Here is a 22,216-nt window from a genome sequence, read left to right on the forward strand (position 1 = left end):
AGGAAAGTCTGTGAGGTTTATCTCCTATTAGCTCCAAAAAAGCTCCACCAAAAGTGGAGCTGTGGGTCAAGTGGTAGAGCACTGGCTATGAGCAAAAAAGTTCAGGGACAATGCCCAGTCCCTGAGTTCAAGCCCCAGGACTAGCACATGAAAAACATGGACTACTTGTAAAAAAGTCATCCTGGATACTTACTGTAAGTACAAAAATCATCTTGGATACAGATTTTGTAGCCTCAAACCTACTGAATGAATCTAAGCTCCAGAAAATTATGTATTTTTTTGTTTTATTTTTCTTGGTTTCAGGGATTGTACTCATCCTCACAGTTGCTTAGCTTCCTTGTTGGTGCTGTGCAACATGAGCCATGCCTCCACTCCAACCTTTTGCTAGGTATTTGGAGATGGAATCTCAGACTTTTTTCTCCAGTCCAACTTTGAACTGTTACATTCTGATGTCAGCCTTCTGAGTGGCTAGGATTATAAATATGAGCCACTGGTGTATGGCCAAAAAATTATGTTTTTAGCAAGCCACTGCAAGTGGTTCTTACGGTCACTAACATTCGGTTACACCCATTTGCCATATAGTAAACACTGCCGTATTCATTTTCTGGCACACTCATTGTTCACCTCTGTCCTTGAGCTTCTTAGAAACCGTATTATGACCATCTTAGAATGGCCATAATACCTGCTATACAAGGTTGTTGGCAAGATGTTTGCTGTGTTATTCAATACCATACCCAAACCAAATACTACCCTCGGTTTTAATGGTTTATTCTAAGACTTCTCATATATTCTTACTACTGCTAATACAGCAAAAGGACACAAAGCAAAGTCAGCAAAGGCAAAAGATGTAGGGGGCAAAGTCTGGAGGAACATCACACAAGCTTCCAACAGTCCTCTCCCACTGTCAAACGGGATATACTTAATTCCATCAGTATAAAATGTTGGATAAGGACTTTTCCACTGCTTACTTGAGCAGTCTACACTTGGTATATACCAGAATTTTACTTTCCCAGAAGGAAAGCAGGTATTTAGCATAAATACTACTTACACATGGTTTAGGCACAGCATATTACTCTTGTTAGGGTGATAGTGTAGGAACTCTCTCTGAATCTAAGTCCCTAGATGCTAGCCAAGGACCAAATTGCTTATAATCACCTCATTCCCCCTCCTCCACTTTCTGGTGGCACTGGGGTTTAAACTCAGCTTCACACTTCCTAGGCTGGTACTCTGCCACTTGAACTACTTCTGCAGCCTTTTGTACTTCAGTGGGACTTTTTTGCCCAAGGCTGCCCTGGATTGTGCTCCTCCCAGTTATACTTCCTGTGTAGATGGGATGAGAGGTACACACCACCACACCCACCTTATTATATTAGTTGAGATGCAATCTCAGTAACTGTGAGCTACCCTTAAACTGAAATCCTCCTGCTCTCCATGTCGTGAGTTGTTGGGATTATAAATGTGAGTCACTACGATTGGCCTTGTTAAGAGTAGCAATCTCAGGCCTGCTGTTAAACTTTTCCACACTATTTCTATGAAATAATTGGCATCAAAGGAAGTGACTTAGCTAATTGGCAGCTAATCCTACCAGCAACACACCTTCCCATTTCATTGCTGCCCACAGCCATGCTTATGGGCCATTTCTTTCCATCTGTTGACAGCATTCACTCTTTGTCACTTGCAGCAGAGGAGCAGCCTGCCTGTGTAAATTGATGCACCCAGTGGGGGAGCCAGGAAGTATTGATGTTTCTGCCAGTTTAGCGTCAACACTTGCTGGTTTCCTCTCTGGAGCATCACCAAGTTCGTGGATTTTCATTTTTCTATCTTTTGGATTTTTGCTACTACCAAAGTCCCTCCTTTACTATACATTTGTCCAGATTTTCAGTGTTCGTTTTCACCATTACATTATCCTATTCTGTATGTGACTCGCTCTTAGCAAATATGATGATAGGTAGGTAGCCAATACAAAGATACTTTGGGCTAACACAATTCCATATAGTGGGAATACTGAAGAGGATTTTTTTGGGTCCGGTCATGGGACCTGAACTCTGGGCCTGGGTGCTATACCTCAGCTCTTCAGCTCAAGGCTAGCACTCTACCACTTGAGCCACAGCACCACTTCTGGCTTTTTTCTTTTTGCTTATGTGGTGTTGAGGAATCGAACCCAGAGCCTCAGGCATGCAAGGCAAGCGCTCTACCACTGAGCCACCTTCCCAGCCCGAGAATTCTTTTTTTTTTTTTTTTTTTTTTTTTTTTTTCCGGTCGTGAGACCTGAACTCTGGGCCTGGGCCCTGTCCCTCAGCTCTTCAGCTCAAGGCTAGCGCTCTACCACTTTGAGCCACAACGCCACTTCCAGCTTTTTCTCCTTATGTGGTGCTGAGGAATTGAACTCAGGGGCTCATGCATGCAAGGCAAGCACTCTACCACTGAGCCACTTTCCCAGCCCCTTTTTTTTTTTTTTAAGGCAGTCTATATAGTAAAAGATACATGGGCTAATAAAAAATAAGTTTATGGTTATATTTATATTTTATTATAAGATTTTTTTGTCTTATAATAAGAACTCCCCCTCCCCCCCCGATTATTCACAAGTTTCAGCCTATTTTACTGTTCAAAAGTAAAATTAGTAATTCTATTAGGATTTGGGCAAGGAATACAGAAACCACACTGGAAGACGCCATAATCCTACAGATCATTAGGGAGCAGAAACCAGAAGGGAACTGTCACAAATAAGTAACAGCTGGATAGAAGAGATTATGTAAACTACACCTGTTGTGTAAGCAGTGGGAATGTCCTTTAAGCTTCCCAATTAATGTAGTTTGCAATAATGCGGATTAAGGACTGTATAGCATAGTACATAGGTCACTCTGGCTCCTTTCCTTTCTTTTTCTTTTTTAAGGCGTCTTAGTCTTGCAAGTCTTGACTTGTTATTCAGGCATTTTATTTATTTATTTATTTTGTTGATTGTGGGCCTGAACTTTGGGCCTGGGTGCTGTCCCTCAGCTCCTCAACTCAAGGCTAGTGCTCTACTACTTCAGCCAGAGAGCCACTTCGGGCTTTTTCTGCTTATGTGGTGCTGAGGAATTGAACACAGGGCCTTATGCATGCAAGGCAAACATTCTACCCTCCCTCTCCCTTTCCCTCTCCCTCTCCAACTCTGGGCTGTTCCTGAGCCCTTCAGCTCAAGGCGAGTGCTCTACCACTTGAGCCACAGGGCCACTTTGGGCTTTTTCTGCTTATGTGGTGCTGAGGAATTGAACACAGGGCCTCATGCATGCAAGGCAAGCATTCTACCCTCTCTCTCCCTCTCCCTCTCCCTCTCCCTCTCCCTCTCCCTCTCCCTCTCCCTCTCCCTCTCCAACTCTGGGCCTGGGCGCTGTTCCTGAGCTCTTCAGCTCAAGGCAAGTGCTCTACCACTTGAGCCACAGGGCCACTTCTGGTTTTCTGGTGATTAATTGGAGATAAGAGTGTCACAGACTTTCCTGCCTGGGCTGGCTTTGAACTGTGATCCTTAGATCTCAGCCTCCTGGGTAGTTAGGATTTACAAGTATGAGCCACTGGCTCCCGGCTTCTTTTTGTTTCTTTCAATGTTTTTATTGACATAATTTTGCTGTGCAGAACACACAAACCACAGTTTCTAGAACGTTGGAATTAAAGGTGTGTCACCAACTTGTCTGGCTCTTTCTCAGCTTTTTAATTGTCTATTTATTTAGTCTTCAAAGTCTAGAAGTGGATTCTGGTTATACTGTTTTCCACTGGGGGGGGGTTCTTCCATTTGCTCTTCAAGTCTCCAACTCTTGATTGTTCATTGAGCTATACTCTGTGCTCAACAGAGAGATCAGGAGCATCATGGTTCAAGGCCAGCCCAGGTAGAAAAAAAAGTGTGTTGAGACTCCATCTCAACCAATCAAAAACTGGCCACCTGTCACCCCAGCTTTATGGGAAGCATAAATAGGATTCAGGATGGCCTTAGCAAAAAGCTTGAGCCTGTTAGAAAAGTAGTGAAAAGGACTGAGTATGTGGCTCAGGGTAGAGTGCTCACCTTGAGGCACAAAGTTCTCTCTCTAGTACTGAGAAAAGGAAAAAAGAGTCATGACCAGGAAGCTATTTCATGAAATGGATTGTATAAATAAAATCTATTTTAAAAGTCATCATTTGTTGACTTAGGTTAGACATTAGACCTTGGTGAAAACAACCAGGAGAATATATATATATATATATATATATATGTATATATATATATATATATATATATATTCCAGTTTTGAAATGAAAAGCTGTGCAATTAAAACCCTCTTCTATGAATTCAGGTGTATTACTTGTCAAAGATACTAATGAAGTAGTGTAATCCAAATATCAAATGTAATCAAATCAGAACCCTTATAATTGATTTATAGAATCCATGTTTGGAATAATTCTAAGTAATTATGAAATTTATGTTGCATTAACAAATGTCTATTTGGCTTCTAATATATACCTAACATGAAGTTTTTGAGGTATGAGATCAGATACTTCTTTGTTAGGATGCCTCCAGTAAGCAGCAATATAGCTTTTGGAACAGTCACTAATATTTTAATTAGCTGTCTAAGATGTAATATTCAGTACATATAAAATATAAAATAAAATGCATAAAATCATTTGTGTACCCATTGTCCAATTTGAAAATGAGAACATTAGAAATTCAGTTCTGCTTACCTATGTATTCTGTAGCTCATTCCCCTGCCTCCCTGACATCCTGATAATGGTTAGCTTTAGTTTTGTTAGAATCGTAATGCTTTAAAAAAATGAGTTTTAAGCCATACATGGTGGTACATGTTTGTAATTCTAGCACTTGGGAGGCAGAAGCAGGAGGATCACTAATTTGAATCTAATCCTGTATCATACTGCAACTTGAAGGGCCTCCTGAGCTATATAGAGATTCTCTGTTAAAAAGTAAGGTCTCAGAGTCAGCTTGCCAATTAAGTCCCTACCCTGTGTCCCTACCTGTTTACAAACATCTGTTAAATTTCTATTTCCCTGATGCTGTATTGTTTTCCTGGTGTGACATACAAGTTCCTGCCCCAGTTGTAACAGTCTCATTACACTCCTTCTTAGAATGTGTCTCTCCCCTCAATTCTTGTAGCCCACATAACACCTTTGTAACACCTTCTTTGACTCCCTCCAGAATGTCCACAGTCCACGTAATGTGACCCATGTGACTGCCCATATGATCCATGTGACTGACCCTAAAATTTTGCTTAAATTCCGCCCATACCTGCCCATGGCTGCTGCCTCCATTCCTGCTTAGAGTAACTCAGCAGTTCTGTCCCCTATTGAAATCTTAAGCCTGGATTCTTCACTCACCTCTCATTTCTTACACTAACTACTCAGGAAACTGAGATTTGAGAATCGTGGTTTGAAGTCAGCTTGGACAAGGAAGTCTGTGAGACTCTCATCTCCAGTTAACTGCAAAAAAGCCAGAAGTGGAGTTGTGGCTCAAGTGGTAGAGCACTAGCCTTGAGCACAAAAGCTCAGAGACAGTGGTTAGGCCCAGGACCTTAGATGATGACTTGTTTTTGTTTTTTTTTTTATTTTGATCTTTACCAACATGATTTATATACTTTTTTTTTTTGCTGATCATAGGGCCTGAACTCTGGACCTGGACATTGTTCCTGAGCTCTTCAGCTCAAGGCTAGCGTTCTATCACTTGAGCCACAGGGCCACTTCTGGCCTTTTCTGCTTATGTGGTGCTGAGGAACTGAACCCAGGGCCTCATGCATGCAAAGCAAGTACTCTACCACTGAGCTACCTTCCCAGCCCTGGTTTATATACTTTTAATGCAACATTTTTTTTAGGTTCTTTGTAAGATTTATGTGGTATAATTCATTTGTTGCACCATTGAATAATATTTCACTTTGAGAATATACTAGGAATATCCATTCTTTTAATGGCCTAGTTGTTTGCAGAATAGCTTAGTTGTTTGAAGGCTTTTTTGTTGTTGTTATAGTTAGTGGTAAACAGTATATCAGGATATGTGTGTGTGTGTGTGTGTGTGTGTGTGAGAGAGAGAGAGAGAGAGAGAGAGAGAGAGAGAGAGACTTATAAGAGATACACAAATATGAACATTCTGGCTCATACAGACATTGAGATATAACAATTGAAGTATCATATATGTTGGTAAAGATAAGTGCTGAACTTTATAAGAAGTAAAATGATTCTGGAGTGGTTATACTAGTATGCTCTCCCAGAGTGTGAGTTTTTATTGTTTCAGATTTTCTCAGCACTTGCTGTTATTTGACTTTTTTCTTTTGGCCAGTCTTGTATGTAATGATTTTGATTGTTGAGTTTTTTTGATGACTAATGACTGCATATGTGTATGGTCCATATACTTCCCAGGTTAAATACTTTTTAGTCTTGTCACTATTTCCACATTATTCTGGATTTGTCTCAAGGGTGTTTCTGGATTAGAATAACATTTACATTAGTATCCTTATATATCTGCCACCTTATAGGCATCAGGCGTGCGTGCGTGCGTGCGTGCGTGCGTGCGTGCGTGCGTGCGTGCGTGTGTGTGTGTGTGTGTGTGTGTGTGTGTGTGTGTGTGTGTGTGTCCTGGGACTTGAACTTACGGCTTGGACTTTGCCTCTGAGTTTTTTCACTCAAGTGTAGTATTCTACCACTTGAGCCACAGCTCCACTTCTTGCTGGTTATTTTTAGTGGTTCACTGGAGACAAGAGTCTCAGACTTTCCTGCTTAGGCTAGCTACAAACCACAATCTTCAGACATCAGCCTTCTGAATTGCTAGTATTACAGGTGTGAACTACGGCACCCTTAGAGTTTTGCTAACTTTTGCCCAGTCTGGCCTCAAACCACAGTTCTCCTGTGTGTTTCCTTACATTGATATCTTTCTTATATTAACTTGTCCATTTTATACTCAGAACACTAGTTGTTTATTATTTGGTTTGGTTTTTTTTTTTTTGGTCCATCGTGGGGCCTGAACTCTGGGCCTGGGCGCTGACCCTCAGCTCTTCAGCTCAAGGCTAGCGCCCTACCACTTGAGCCACAGCGCCACTCCTTGTATATACTAGGTAAGTACGCTATCATCTAGCTACATCCCTAGCCTGTACTGAACTTTTTTCTTTTTGGTCATGGAGCTTGAACTCAGGGCCTAGGTGCTATCTCTGAGCTTCTTTTTGCTCAAGGCTAGTCCTCTACTACTTTGAGTCACAGTACCACTTCCGGTTTCCTAATGGTTAATTAGAGTCTAGGGACTTTACTGCCTGGGCTGGATTTGAACCGTGACCTTCAGATCTCAGCCTCCTTACTGAACTTTTTTGATTTTTTTTTTTTCATGAACAAGTTTTTAATTTTAATTTAGTTAAACTTTTGGGCCTCTTTCTGGTAATACTTTATATATCTTGTTTAAGCAGTCTTTTCCTGTGCCAAAGTTGAAAAGCTAGTTTCCTGTTTCCCTTTTCTAAGCATTTTAAAGTTTGTTAATGTATTTTTTAGCCTAAGTTTTCAGATCTTGAAATCAAAAGGGTTGAACTAAATGTTCCACAACAACCTTTTAGTCTTTTCCATTGTGATTTGAAGTAGATTTAGGATATGTAAGCATGTTTTCAGAGATTTCAGTGTGTTTTTTTTTTAAACAGTAGTAGGATTGAATGCAGGGATCACACTTGTTAGGTAAAGATTCTACCACTTGAGCCATGCCCCAGTCCTTTTGTTTTGTGCTTTATTTTGTTTTTCAGATAGAGCATTTTACTTTTTTTCTCAGTTAGCTTTAGACTATTATCCTCATACATCTGCCTCCCAAAGAACTGAGATTATAGTATGTGCCACCAGACTGGGGTTGTTTTTGAGGTAAGGTCCTGCTACTTTTTGTCTAGACTGGCCTCAAACCACAATCCTCCTGTTTCCTGAATAACTGGGACTACAGGCATGTGTTATGACGTCTGGCTGCTTTATTAATTAGCTTTTTATGACTTGGCAAGGTACTATGCTAAGCAGAGGGGTCTGAGGGAGTGAATAAAAACAAGGGTCGTTCATATTGTTACAGACTTTGTAATTTAACTTACAATTTAAAAACTCAAATGCCACAAACACTCATTTTCATCAACGTTTTGAATGAAACAAGAGACATAAAAAATAGTATATAGAAACGGATATAGAGAATTTGTTTTGGATAGGGTGGCCTGAAAGTTCTATCTTATCAGATGACATTTAAATGGAGAGATGAAGGAATGAGGAACTCCTCCTGCAAAGGAAGTTGGGAGTAGATACTAGAGCAGCTTACACAAAGGCCTTGAGTTGGGCCAGACCCAGGCATATTGGAGAAACTACAAGAAGGCTAATGTGGCTGAAGTACACATACTGTAGAGGAGGGAGGCATGGCAGTGAATGGGATATAGCACCTTGTAGAGTACTCTTGGTTGGATCTTCTTAAGTCAACTTAAAATTGATTTGCTGATGTTGAGGGTGTAATAACAGAATCGTGTTTCATTAATTTGTACTTAGAGTTCATAAGGATGCACTGGTAAGTAAAACCAAAATCTTTTCCCTCATTTACCTTGCTTGCTAATGTGTCCAAAGGTAGTTTCTTTCTTTTTTTCTTTTTGTTTTTGGGTCTGGTCGTGGGGCCTGAACTCTGGGCCTGGGTGCTGTCCCTCAGCTCTTCAGCTCAAGGCTAGCACTCTACCACTTGAGCCACAGTGCCACTTCCAGCTTTTTTCTTTTTGCTTATGTGGTGCTGAGGAATCAAACCCAGGGCCTCAGGCATGCAAGGCAAGCGCTCTACCACTGAGCACTTTCCCAGCCCCCAAAGGTAGTTTCTTAAAGGGTAAACTGATGTAACAAACTCCAGTGGACAGAAATATGTAGTGTTTATTTCTCTGATAATTCAGAACAGTAATTTTGAGCAAATTGGCAGCCTCTATCCATGCATTTATTCAGGGTTCCAGGTTGTGGTAAGACCTGTGTTGGGAATCTAGCTTTCAGGTTCTAGCCAGTAAGAAGGAAATGAATCTAGGGAAGCTTCTTTAGGAAAGTTTAGCAAAGGGATGAGAGATCACATTGCATATATGCCTTTGGGGAAATGTTAGTCATATGGCCCTCCCTTGTCAGAAGACAGGGAAGTGTAGGAAACATAGCTCAAATGGTAGAACACTAACCATGAACAGAGAGAAACACAGAGAATGGACGAGAGAAAGAGTTTGTAGACAGTCAGAAAGCAATCTAAATAAAGTATAACATCCAGCAAGATCAATAAGTGTAACATTGTGTGGAAGTCCTAGTGTTGTATGATAAAGGGAAAAATCAAATAGGGAAAGAAGATAGAAAATGTATAGGATGGAGGTTGCAGGTTTTCATAGCGTGACAAAAGAAAGCCTCCTGATCTGTTATTTGGACAAAACCCCAAATAAAGTCTTCTAAGAAATGCCAGTCCAGTTTGGAATAAAGCCTATCCCAATGCAGGGTAGTTTTACATTTCTGAATCTTATACCATCTCTAAGAATGCTTAGTTAGTGGAAAGCCACCATTACACCATAGTGTCACTCACAGCAAGCAGTAAAAAACCCCACTTTAAACAAAGAATGCATCCATACAATATTTTAGACTTGAGTTTTTGTTTTGGCTATTTAAAGTTGATAAGAATAATTCTCAAAGAAGGAAATAACTAAAACCTTTATGCAGCACACATTTCACACTGTTACATATCTGTGATTTTTATGGGTATGATGGGAGTACATAGATTTCAGTGTTAGAAATTAGTTTCGGTCTGAATCTGCTAAAGAACTGTAGCTAATTTTAGTCATTTTCAGTGAGGTTATACCAACTTTATTTATTTATTTATTTATTTATTTTTATTTATATATTTTTTGGGTCCGGTCATGGGGCCTGAACTCTGGGCTTGGGCGCTGTCCCTCAGCTCTTCAGCTCAAGGCTAGTGCTCTACCACTTGAGCCACAGTGCCATTTCCGGCTTTTTTCTTTTTGCTTATGTGGTACTGAGGAATCGAACCCAGGGCCTCTGGCATGCAAGGCATGCGCTCTACCACTGAACCACCTTCTCAGCCCCCCATCTTATTTATTTATTTGTGGAGATCCTGGGATTTGAAGTCATTCTGCCACTTCAGCCATGCTTCCAGCCCTGTCAACATGGTTTTAAGAATGCCCTTGATTATCCATATGTTCATTACTATTTTATAACTCCTTGCTATTTTCCTTAATTCTATTTGAATTCTTCTTTAAATATATTTTGACATACTATACATAAGCATATTTTAAAGACTCTTATTCTTCTAAAGATATGTGCAGTAATTTTCTGCCTATTTTTCTTTAATGTCTTTTCCTACCTCTTGCACCCTACCCCTAGGTTGGAGTACATGGATTACTTTTGGGGTCTTTCCCTCTCTTTTTCTCTCTCCTTTTGCTAGTAGCAAGGTTTGAACTCAGGGCTTTGCACATGCTTGGCTTTGCTAGTGCTTTACAACTTGAATCATACTGCCCATCTTGCTTTTCCTGGTTAGTTGGAAAAGGAATCTTGAGGATTCTTCTGCTTAGGTTGGTTCTGGACAATGATCCTCCAGATCTCAGCTTCCGGTCTAGGATTACAAAGTCACTGAAACTTGCCTTATCTTTGGGTACTCATTTTTGTTGTTGTTGTTGTTGTTGGTAATGGGGCTTGAATTCTGAGCTTGGGCGCTGTCCCTGAGCTCTTCAACTCAAGGCTAGTGCTCTACTGCTTGAGCTACAGTGCCACTTCCAGTTTTCTGGTGGTGAATTGGAGATAAGAGTCTCACAGACTTTCCTGCCCAGGCTGGCTTTGAACCATGATCCTCAGATCTCAGCTTCCTAAGTAGCTAGGATTATAGGTATGAGCCACCAGCACCCAGCTGGGTACTCATTTATTATTTTTTATTTTTTTTTTACTTTGGTATATGAGCTTTATTGAGCTTATCCGCTGGAGTGGAAATAATGTCTGTACAAAACCAAATGTTGTTACTATAACTTCTGCATCACAATTAAAATCCAAACAGTTTTTTTAAAAACAGTTAACTCAATCAAAACCTACTACTTCAGAATCAATAGCTTCTTTGAAGCCACAGTAACACTTAAATATGGTTAAGACTCGAATGCAGAAATTTGGTTGGTTGGAAAGCTAATTAAACTTTCAACCTGCTCAAATAGAATTACAAAAAGGCAAAATTGTGTTTTTTCACTGGAATCACCAACACTGGACAGCTGTTAAGAGTATTTAGAGTCCTGAGATAACAAGGAATCCAGGCATCCTTTAGACAGTCTTCTGTTGTCCTTTCTTCCCAATAAGAGACTTGTGGATGTGGAGGATGACACCACCACCAGCAATTGTAGCCTTGATGAGAAAGTCCAATTCTTCATCTCCACGAATAGCAAGTTGCAAGTGACGAGGGATAATATGCTTTACCTTTAAATCTTTTTTTGGTCCAGCCGTGGGTCTGAACTCTGGGCCTGGGCACTGTCCCTCAGCTCTTCACCTCAAGGCTAGTACTCTACCACTTGAGCCACAGCACCACTTCCAGCTTTTTTTTTCTGCATATGTGGTGCTGAGGAATCGAACCCAGGGCCTCATGCATGCAAGGCAAGCGCTCAACCACTGAGCCACCTTCCCAGCCCTACCTTTAAATCTTTTGATGCATTTCCTGCCAATTCAAGTACCTCAGCAATGAGATACTCCAGGATGGCTGCGCTGTACACAGCGGCAGTCGCTCCCACATGTCCATGGCTGGTTGTCCTAGATTTCAAATGTCGATGAATACTGCCAACTGGGAACTGCAAGCTGGCTCTCTGCGAGCGGGAAACCACCTTTGTCTTGGCCTTTCCGGAGTCCTTCCCAGCCTTACCACCAGCCATCTCGAATTCTGCTGAAGCTCATGCAAGCAAGGCAGAGAAAAGGCTAGTCGGACACACGGCGAGGGCTCGAATACCTACTCTGTCATCGCACCATGATTCAAACTGCTCATTTTTTAAATACTAATAATTATGTTTTATTAGAGAACTTACAGTTTGGAGAGGTAAGATCTATATATGAAAATACAAGACAGAAAGTGATAAATGCCATTACAAAGCTGAAAAGTAAGGTTCAGAGAGAAAGGGCCAAAATGAGTGTCATCTTTGCTTTCGCAATTGTGAAGGAAGACAATATGTTAACTTTGAGCTTCATATATCATGCTCTCAAAGGGAATTTTCCATTCTTGGAAAAGAGAAGTATTTGATATGTTACCCTGCTATTTTAAGTTTCTTTTTTTCTTTAAGCCTAGTCTTTTCCCAGGCACAAATAAAGTTCTTTTTCTTTTTCTTCATGTTATCTCAGGGTAAATTTTAAGTCAGACCATGAAAGCATTACTTGACAGCATTTTATAGAACCCTGGAAGTTAGCTTTGAATATTTTTTTCTCTTACCAAATTGCCAAACTCCAAAGATTGTATCTCCTGAATATATTTAATATCCAATCATAATCCATTACTATGAATTATTTTGGATAATTCTTTTTTTTTTTTTTTTTTGCCATTCCTGGGCCTGAACTCTGGGCCTGGGCACTGTCCCTGGGTTCCTTTTGCTCAAGGCTAGCACTTTACCACTTTGAGCCACAGCACCACTTTTGGTTTTCTGGTGGTTCATTAGAGATAAGATTCTCATGGACTTTCCTGCTTGGGCTGGCTTTGAACCATGATCCTCAGATCTCAGCATCATGAGTAGCTAGGATTACAGGCATGAGCCATTGGAGCTTGGCTGGGATAGTGTGTGTGTGTGTGTGTGTGTGTGTGTGTGTGTGTGTGTGTGTGTGTGTGTGTGTGTGTGTGTGTGTGTGTGTGTGTGTGTGTGTGTGTGTTTTAATGATTCTTCTTAAGTCATACTAAAAATCCTTAGTGGGTCCCTTCACACTTAGAGAGTAAGATTCAAACTCCTGACTGCCTGATAAACCGTGTGTGTGTGTGTGTGTGTGTGTGTGTGTGTCTCTGGCTGGGATAGTGTGTGTGTGTGTGTGTGTGTGTGTGTGTGTGTGTGTGTGTGTGTTTTAATGATTCTTCTTAAGTCATACTAAAAATCCTTAGTGGGTCCCTTCACACTTAGTAAGATTCAAACTCCTGACTGCCTGATAAACCCTGCCTGCCTATGTAGTACTTCTGACCTCATAGACTGCAGTCATATGCTGACCTCCCTCAAGGCTCCACTCTACAGTTACTGCATGCTGCTCCCATGGTACTTGTTGTTCCCACTATATGGAATACTGTCTGGAGACTATTCTACTACTTCTGAACTATACTCAAAGAGCATTTGGTTAAGAAAGTCTTTCCTCCGCTTACCCTTGACCACCCAATCTCATGAGGTCTCATAACACCTTGTTCTTCTCTTAATGTAGTTCTTTCTGCAGTTATAATTTATAATAAATCAAATCATGGAACAAGATCTTAGCTGCCTTCTCTACAGCAGGATCTAAATGGGCATGTATGTTTTTATTCGCTAAATGGGGCACTGGAATTAATGCTCAAAAATAATTTGTTGCCTTGTAAATCTGGTTTGGGATTTTATTTAGGTCCTTATATTAGATCACTTATTGTTGGAATGTTTACAGAAGACCAAAATTGTACACCCAGGATCTATTGAAAATACAATTCTCAGTATTTGGCTTAATTGTTAGAGCATTAATCTTGAGTGGAAAAACTCCAGGACAAGTGTACAGGCCTTGAGTTCAAACCCCAAGACCTGCACACAAACAAAATGGTTTCTTATTCAAAGACAAAATGATTTTTTTTCTTACAACTTAGGATAGTATAGTTTCTGGCTTTATATCTTTTTTTTTAATTTTTTTTTCAGTCCTGAGGCTCAAACCCAAACCCTTAGGCCTTTTTTAATTAATTAATTAAATTTTTAAAATATATTTTTATTGTGAAAATACTGTACAGAGGGGTTACAATTATGTGGGTAAGATAATGAGCACATTTCTTATCAAGCATTGTAGCCTCCCGCTTTGTTTCCCCTTCCCAAAGTTGTAAAGTTCATTTTTCGACGACTTTCCTTTTTTTAAAAAAATTATTTATTTTTTTAAAAAATTTTTGCTGGTCATGGGGCCTGAGCTCTGAACCTGGGCACTGTCCCTCAGCTCTTCAGTTCAAGGCTAGCACTCTACCACTTGAACCACAGTGCCACTTCTGGCTTTTTTCTTTTTGCTTATGTGGTGCTGAGGAATCGAACCCAGGGTCTCAGGCATGCAAGGCAAGCGCTCTACCACTGAGCCACCTTCCCAGCCCCTGGCTTTATATCTTAAGAAGTAAAACATTCACAGAGTTTGCATGTTTATATATTCTTGGCTGTGTAGAAGTACCAGATCTGTGCTGCACCATGAAGCTGTTATTGCTGATGTGTTGGCTGCACTGTTAATGGTCACATACCCTGGTTTTTGGATTTTGGTTTTTGGTTTTGTTTTTGATTGACTCTGTATTTGCTTCATCTTTGACTCAGAGGCACTATTTTGACAAAAACTTTTTTTTTTAACCTGGATACTGTTGGGTGACCCATAGAAAATCAATTATGTTTCTTTTTCATACAACAGGTATCCAAGAATCATTCGTTGATTTCTTACTACTTGATTAGAAACATAGGACTATAATGGGGAAGGGAGATAACCAAGAAAAGATATTAAATGTTAAAAAATTAAAATATTTTAGATTTACAGAAAACAACCATTTTCCATATTACCAACAATTTTGCACAAGTGATATACATGTGTCACACTAAGTCCATGTTGATTTAACTTTCTCTATTTTCCTGTCATATCAGGACCTCATCCAGGATACCACATTATATTTAGGCACCATGTCTCCTTGGCTTCTTTTGTCACAGTTTCTCAGACTTTATTTTGGTGGTTTTGGCAGCTGTGAGAAGTGTATGGACATATTGTAGAATGATACTAAGTTGCAATTTATGTACTTTTCAGAATTAAGAGGTTATTGGGTTTTGAGAGGAAAGCTAGAGAGGAAAAAGGCCATTTATATTACATCATAGCAAGGGTGCATATCACAAGAATGGCTTAACCACTGTTGACCTAATTACCTGTTTGAAGGTTTCTCCATTGTAAAAATAGTTTTTTCTTTTTTCATACTATATTCTTTGGAAACAAGTAACTAAGCATAGCCCAAGAGATTGTTTTCTAAACAGCAGGCTCCAAAAACATCTTTCTTGATGAGGGAGAATTTCTCCATTGCTTTTCAATTTTCAGTTTTGCTTTTACGTTTTGATTTAGATAGGAGGCAAGTATGTACAGTTAGCATGTTTATTTCAAATGTTTAAATTGTGAAGTATGTTCTGTTGATAAAAAGATTTGAAATGAAAATGAGTATTTTAGTGAATGGTTATTCTGAAACACAACAGGGGACCCTAATGTTTTGCAAATGCTCCTATGTCTAGCATTGCTCACCCCCCTGCCCCCCCCCCCCCCGCCTCTATAGCCTTCTGTTTGTCTCTGTCTCCTGAGTTGTAATTGTCTGGTAGCTAAAACTTCTATGGAAATATTTGTGTAGATAGAATGGCCCAGTGGCCCAGGATTGTTTTGGTTGGCAAGAACTCACTTTCTAAAATGATTTTTAATGTGTTTGAGCCTCTCCACTGTGTTTCTTTTGCCAAGGTAGATGTAGCTCTAAATATTTGCTTGCCTTGCTAATTCTTGTCTTAATATTTCATAGCTGTGGCAGTTCTATTGATCAGAAGAGACAACAACTTGATATGGATCTTTTCCAGATTCTGTTATCTTTAAGAACTGAGAGCTTTGAAGAGAACATTGCTGTAGGCTGTTTTGAACCAAATAATATATTGCCTGTATTATAAAGTAACTGCATTCCTAGAAATCATCATTTTGAAAAATGTTAAAAGATGGAGAAAGAATTCACACAAGTGACAATGGCCAGGGTGAGTGCCATGGGGACATATATCCAGTAGCCCACTTACTCTTTCCTCCCCCCATCCATAATTCATGCTTTTGGCTCCTAACATGCACTTAAAGCCCTTACCAGAAAGTCAGTTCCAAAAGGAAAGGCAACACAGGAAGTAAACAACATTTCACCAAAGTTGACTTTAGTATATTAATTCATTTTGAATTCCAGTTTGATACAGTAGAGAAAATAGTGAACAACATACTTCACCTTGTTTAGAAGTATTTTAAATAATTGGAGATAATACATCTATCATAAAAAGCAGATATGTATTTTTTCTATATAAACTTAATCTAAAGTATGGCTAAGGATATCTAAGGAGACTCCTCAATTTTAAGAAATTTACTAAAAAGCTGGGAGTGGAAAGATTATTTAGGTTTACATTGTTGCTTTTCAGAGTAGTTCTTCAGTAGCTCATGTATGTTTCCCTTGTGGAAGAATGTATTCATTCAAAAATTTATTTTCAACTTTTATTAATAAACAGTAGAACATAGTTTCAAATTTAGGAAATTTGCAAAGATGGTATTTGGTATTCTCATTATATACAATATTTCTAGTTTCCTTTATTATCATCTTTCTATGTTATTAGGGCATATTGTCATGATTAAGGAACCCATATTAATACAATATTAACTGAACTTTATACTTTAGATTTCCTTAGTATGTATGTATGTATGTATGTATGTATGTATGTATGTTAGTCAGTCATGGGGCTTGAACTCCGGGTCCCTCAGCTTTTCAGCTTAAGGCGAGCTCTCTACCACTTGAGCCACAGTGCTACTTTTTATTTTCTGGTGGTTTATTGGAGATAAGAGTCTCATGGACTTTCCTTAGTCTTTAATATTCTTTTTTTTTTTTTTTTTTGGGTCCGGTCATGGGGCCTGAACTTTGGGCCTGGGCGCTGTCGCTCAGCTCTTCAGCTCAAGGCTAGCACTCTACCACTAGAGCCAGAGCGCCACTTCTGGCTTTTTTCTTTTTTGCTTATGTGGTGCTGAGGAATCGAACCCAGGGCCTCGAGCATGCAAGGCAAGCACTCTACCACTGAGCCACCTTCCCAGCCCTTTAATATTCTTTTGTTTGGTTATCCTTGGTTATGGTGATATTGATGTTTGTAAGGAGTACTGGTTAGGTGTTTGGAAGAATTTACCTCAATTAGGATGTCTGATATTTTTCTTGTGATTATATGTGAGTTTTTTTCGGGGGGAAGGAGGTAGAGGTTCGACGAGACCAGAGGTGAAGAGTCATTTTCACACATCATATCTATAGTGCATAATACCATTTTGACTTGACACTGATTAGATTAATATCAGTACCTCTCTAAAGTAGTGTTTGTCACCTTTCTCCCTATAAAGGCAATTTTTTTGTCGCTCCTGGGGCCAGAACTTTGGGCCTGGGCACTGTCCTTCAGCTCTTCAACTCAAGGCTAGCCACTCTACCACTTGAGCCACAGTGCCACTTCCAGCCTTTTCTGCTTATGTGGTGCTGAGGAATCGAACCCAGGGCCTCCTGCATGCAAGGCAAGCATTCTACCACTGAGCCACCTTCCCAGCCCCTGCATTCTTTTTTAAAATAGAGAATTGTACTGATTTTCTTGTTTATTGTTCTGGGACAGAGATGTTTTGTGTCATTTATTTATTCAACAAAATTTATTGTGAGTTAAATAAAATTCTGTTTATTGTAAATGAGCGTTATTAATAACATTTTCAGATATTTTAACAGTTCAGTTATTTGTGATTAATGACTCACATTCTCTACTTTTTTGTTTTTGTTTTCTGCAATGCCAGGAATCCAAGACAGGGCCCTGTAAATGCTGGACAACTGTTCCATCACTGACCTACATCCCCAGCCTTCTCTTTATTTTCTATGCTTTCTTGTGAATATGTTATTTCCCTAAATGAGACCTAGTCTGTCTTCCCTTTTTGTGGTACTGTGGTTTGAACTTAGAGCTTTGTGCTTGCTAGACAAGCACTCCACCACTTGCGGCATACCCATACATTCTACCACTTGAGCCACAGCCCATATCTTCCTATTTTTATTTTTTATTTTTATTTATTTTTCTTGGTTGTGGGGCTTGAACTCTGGGCCTGGGCACTGTCCCTCAGCTCTTCAGCTCAAGGCTAATGCTCTACCACTTGAGCCACAATGCCACTTCTGTTTCTTTCTGGTGGTTGATTGGAGATAAGAATCTCGTGGACTTTCCTGTCTGGGTTGGCTTTGAACTGTGATCCTCAGATCTCAGCCTCCTGAGTGGCTTGGATTACAGGTGTGAGCCACCAGCGCTGGGTTCTTCCTATTTTTAATATGCTGCAAATACAAAGGATTTTTATAGATTCTAGGGTTTGAACAACCTTCTGCTTATTTACATTTTCTTAAATACTAGGCACAGAAACAGATGAATCTCAGGAAGTACTAGGAAAAAAACTTCACAAGCATGTTTTATGTTGATTTTTTTTTTTAGGGAGGCTTTTTGTTTTTGTTTTTAGGATGTTATTTTTGGTCAGTTCTGGGGCTTGAGTTTAGGACCTTGTTACTGTCCCTGAGCTTTTTTGCTCAAGGCTAGCACTCTATCACTTGAGCCACAGCTGCACTTCCAGCTTTTTGGTGGTTAATTGATGTCTTGTGAACTTTCCTGCCTGGGCTGGCTTCAAACTACAATCCTCCGATCTCATCCTCCTGAATAGCTGGGACTACAGGCTTGAGCCACCAATGCTCATTTCTGTTAAGGAGTTTTTGACCCAAAAGAATAAATTGGCCACATAGCAGATGAACCTTTATGATGAATTTGATTAATTCTCCACACAGCAAAATCAGATGGCCTTGCTTGAGGCTTTTTTTGGTTTGGAATTAGGTATCAATTTGCTTAACCTACCTAGCAAAGTTCGATTCCATCATCTATCAAAGATTGTGTGTGCATGGGCTGGGAAGGTGGCTCAGTGGTAGAGTGCTTGCCTTGCATGCCTGAGGCCCTGGGTTTGATTCCTCAGCACCACATAAGCAAAAAGAAAAAAGCCAGAAGTGGCGCTGTGGCTCAAGTGGTAGAGTGCTAGCCGTGAGCTGAAGAGCTGAGGGACAGCGCCCAAGCCCAGAGTTTAGGCCCCACGACCAGACCCAAGGGAAAAAAAAAAAGATTGTGTGTGCAGATGGAAAGAGATTTTCTGTTGTACTATGTATGAGCTCAGTGTGAAGAAGTCAGAAATATGAGTGAATGCATTTAGCTGGTTTTTACTTCCCAATTATAAGAATCTCTGCCAGATTTAGTGCTGCTACAATGAAAGGAGTAGAGGCCATCTGGGTTTCTTTGCTAGCTCTGCCATTGGTTTGTTGTGTAACTTTATTGTATTTTGTTTCTTCAGTGGTCTTCAGATTTTTATGCTGCAGTAAGAGTTATATATAAACCAGAGCATTGCGTAAACCCTTTAAGACTTTTTTTCTTTTGGGTCGGTTGTGGGGCCTGAACTCTGGGCCTGGGAGCTGTCTCTCAGCTTTCAGCTCAAAGCTAGCGCTCTACCACTTGAGCCACAGCACCACTTCTGGCTTTTTCTGCTTAGGTGGTGCTGAGGAACCGAACCCAGGGCCTCCTACGTGCAAGGCAAGCACTCTACCACAGAACCACCTTCCCAGCCCCCCCTTTAAGACTTTTAAAGTACAACCTACCCTTGCAATTAATGTTGTGTTCACAGTAAGATATATGTCGTAAAAATAGTAAAAGACATCTGATTTTCCTATAAATTATTTTATATGTAGTTGAGGGGCATGATCTTGACTTGATGTCAAATTAGTTTTTCTAGATGTGCCACAAATATAGAAATATATCAATTTTGGGGTAATGTCTAGTCTATAAAGCTTTCTAAAATATATATTCTGGATTACAGAAGTGTTAAAAAGCAGAAATCTTTGTATCTTGGATTTTGTTCTACTTCCCTCATTCTTTTTGCCTTTCATTCATATTTTTGGGCAACTCTGTTCTATTCACAGGCTTGCTTCATTCTGTCTGATGGTGGAAGGGCTATGAAGGTCCGCTGATTTTCTTGTTTACAGTTTTCCAGTGCAAAGAGCTGGGCCAGGTCAGCCTTGAAAAGCTTTGGATCCCAGCCTGTCTTGAGTTGAAAGCAACTTTGAGAACCTTGAGTTTTCAACTTAGCAGTTCAGCATGTTTCCTTGTGTCATTCTTACTTTGTGCTCATGTTTTTGTGGCTTTGCTCTTCACTAGCTCCTTGTGACTATGACTAACTAAGCCTTGCATTTTTGTGCCAGACACTAGTTCTGCCTTGTGAAGTTTCAGCCTGGGTACAGCAGTTCCTCTTAGAATTTGAGCAATGTCAAGACCATGTCTGTGGTTGAGTCTTTGATGCCCAATCCAGATAATGGTGATGTCTAGCAACTACTTGCTTTTACAACTTTATTCTTTTATCTGCTTTCGTATTGCTGTGTATCCTCATGTACACTGCTCACCTGTCTGAGCCACTACTCATCTCTCTGAGACCCTACTTTTTGTTGCCTGTCTTCTAATTGTGCGTTCTTGTGTGCTTGAGCTTTCTTCTAGGCATTGCTTTTAGGTCCACCTCTGAGCACATTTTCTCCCAAAGTTTCATTAGTACCTCAGAACCTTGAGCCATGCCCTCAGCCCATCTATAGTCTTATTTTGTAGTTATATGTTTTTCTTGGGGCTCTGAAAATGATTGCTAGTTAAGTGACTTCTATTATTCCTGCAAACCCAGGATCGTGCATACTAGCTTATCCATTCCTGAAGATCTGCCTGCAGCTGTCACTGAATATACTGCTAAGCAGAAAGAAAGATCCTTTGGGATTTTGGACAACTCTTTTCTTCCCCTCCTGATGCCTCTGATGCTAAAACTAATGTCTACTGTGTCTCTTCAGAACTCTGATCAAGAGAAAGAAAATACACAAAGTGCTTCTTCTATACTCTTCAATGAGAACACTTGTAAAGTGAGGAGAGTTAATACTTGAATAGGTTCTTCCATCATTTAGCAGTTCTTTGAATGAGTCATCTACAAAATTAAGAAATTAGTAAGGACAGATAGTGGCTATTTATTATCTTACCCAATAAAAGTACTTTGGTTCTAAATTTCACATTTGTCGCCTTCTTACCAAAAACTTCTTTTACACAATCATATTAACTAACAGTGAGACAAAATTTTGATGACCTTTGTGCCCCCATGCATGTCTTGTTGTCCTTTAATCATGGATACTTGGTTTTGATTATAGATTTCTGCCTAAAATAGTTGGCCACTTCTGAGATTAAACACAATATTTCATAATTGTTATGGTTTAGTTTATATTTTATTTCTTACGATTTTGACATTTCTAGAATTTCATACTGGTGGGATCAAAATGTGTGTCTTTTGAGTCTGGTTTATTTTACTTAACATAATGCTTCTAAGAATTATCTGTGTCATCCCATTTATCCAATTTGCTGCCTTAATTGCTTTCTAGAGACCAACTATAAATGTACTACAATGTGTCCATTTACCAGTTGGTAGGCATTGAATTGTATTCAGTATATATAAGATCATTGTGAACATTTGTATAGGTCTTTATGTAGAAGCCTATATCTTTTTACTTAGGTAAATACATAGAAGTAGGATGACTGGTTTTTGAAAGACTGTGTTTATAAGAAATTGCCAATCTGAGTTGGGTACCTCTTTGACTTCAGGCTCACACCTGAAATCAAAGCCAACCCAGGCAGAAAAATCTGTGAGACTCCATTTCCAATCAACAATCAAAAATGCTAGACAGGAGAAATGTTTTCTGTCCAGGCTGGCTTCAAATTATGATCCTTCAGATCTCAGCCTCCTGAATAGTCAGGATTACAGGTATGAACCACAGATGTCCAGCTGAGGATGGGTCTTATTTTCCCTTTGTGAAGGAAAGTCTCAGAATGGTCCTGATGACAATAAAGCCTACAGTGATTATTGTTCCTTATCTTTCCTAGAAAACTTTTAATACATTTACTTGCTTTATAACCCTACCACCTATTGTAGGACCAAACATCTGATACTCAGGAAATATTTGTTGAACAAATGCATTGGTAGGACATAGGCAGGTCCAGGAGCTACATAGTTGGGACCAAATGAACTAGATGAAGAAGGTTCACTGTGTAATTTATTTATTTATTTATTTATTTATTTTTGGTCCGGTCGTGGGGCCTGAACTCTGGGCCTGGGCGCTGTCCTTCAGCTCTTCAGCTCAAGGCTAGCGCTCTACCACTTGAGTCACAGTGCCAATTCCGGCTTTTTTCATTTTTGCTTATGT

The 22,216-nt window shown here is 39.8% G+C and overlaps 2 protein-coding genes across 7 annotated transcripts in view; one reads left to right on the plus strand and one right to left on the minus strand.

Moving 5' to 3' along the window:
• Atp11c (ATPase phospholipid transporting 11C) overlaps window positions 1-22,216 on the plus strand; it is a 150,328-nt gene that overhangs the window by 10,087 nt on the left and 118,025 nt on the right. The gene's annotated exons all lie outside the window — the stretch shown is intronic.
• LOC138839323 (histone H2A.Z-like) lies at window positions 11,201-11,930 on the minus strand. The gene is made up of 3 exons (XM_070038893.1): window positions 11,781-11,930; window positions 11,634-11,672; window positions 11,201-11,421 (listed from the first exon to the last, which is right to left on the minus strand). Exons 1-3 carry the CDS (start codon window positions 11,865-11,867, stop codon window positions 11,269-11,271), a joined length of 279 nt encoding a protein of 92 aa, XP_069894994.1. The 5' UTR covers window positions 11,868-11,930; the 3' UTR covers window positions 11,201-11,268.

The sequence above is a fragment of the Dipodomys merriami genome, unplaced genomic scaffold (assembly GCF_024711535.1).
Source record: "Dipodomys merriami isolate MVZ:Mamm:240054 unplaced genomic scaffold, mDipMer1.0.p SCAF_3, whole genome shotgun sequence".
In the NCBI taxonomy this organism is placed as follows: domain Eukaryota; kingdom Metazoa; phylum Chordata; class Mammalia; order Rodentia; family Heteromyidae; genus Dipodomys; species Dipodomys merriami.

Coding starts and splice junctions, on each gene's coding strand:
- LOC138839323 (XM_070038893.1), bottom strand. CDS start 11,867: ATGGCTGGTGGTAAGGCTGGGAAGGACTCCGGAAAGGCCAAGACAAAG. Junction 11,673..11,780: donor GAGCCAGCTTGCAGTTCCCA/GTTGGCAGTATT, acceptor CTCATTGCTGAG/GTACTTGAATTGGCAGGAAA. Junction 11,422..11,633: donor ATGCATCAAAAGATTTAAAG/GTAGGGCTGGGA, acceptor AAAGATTTAAAG/GTAAAGCATATTATCCCTCG.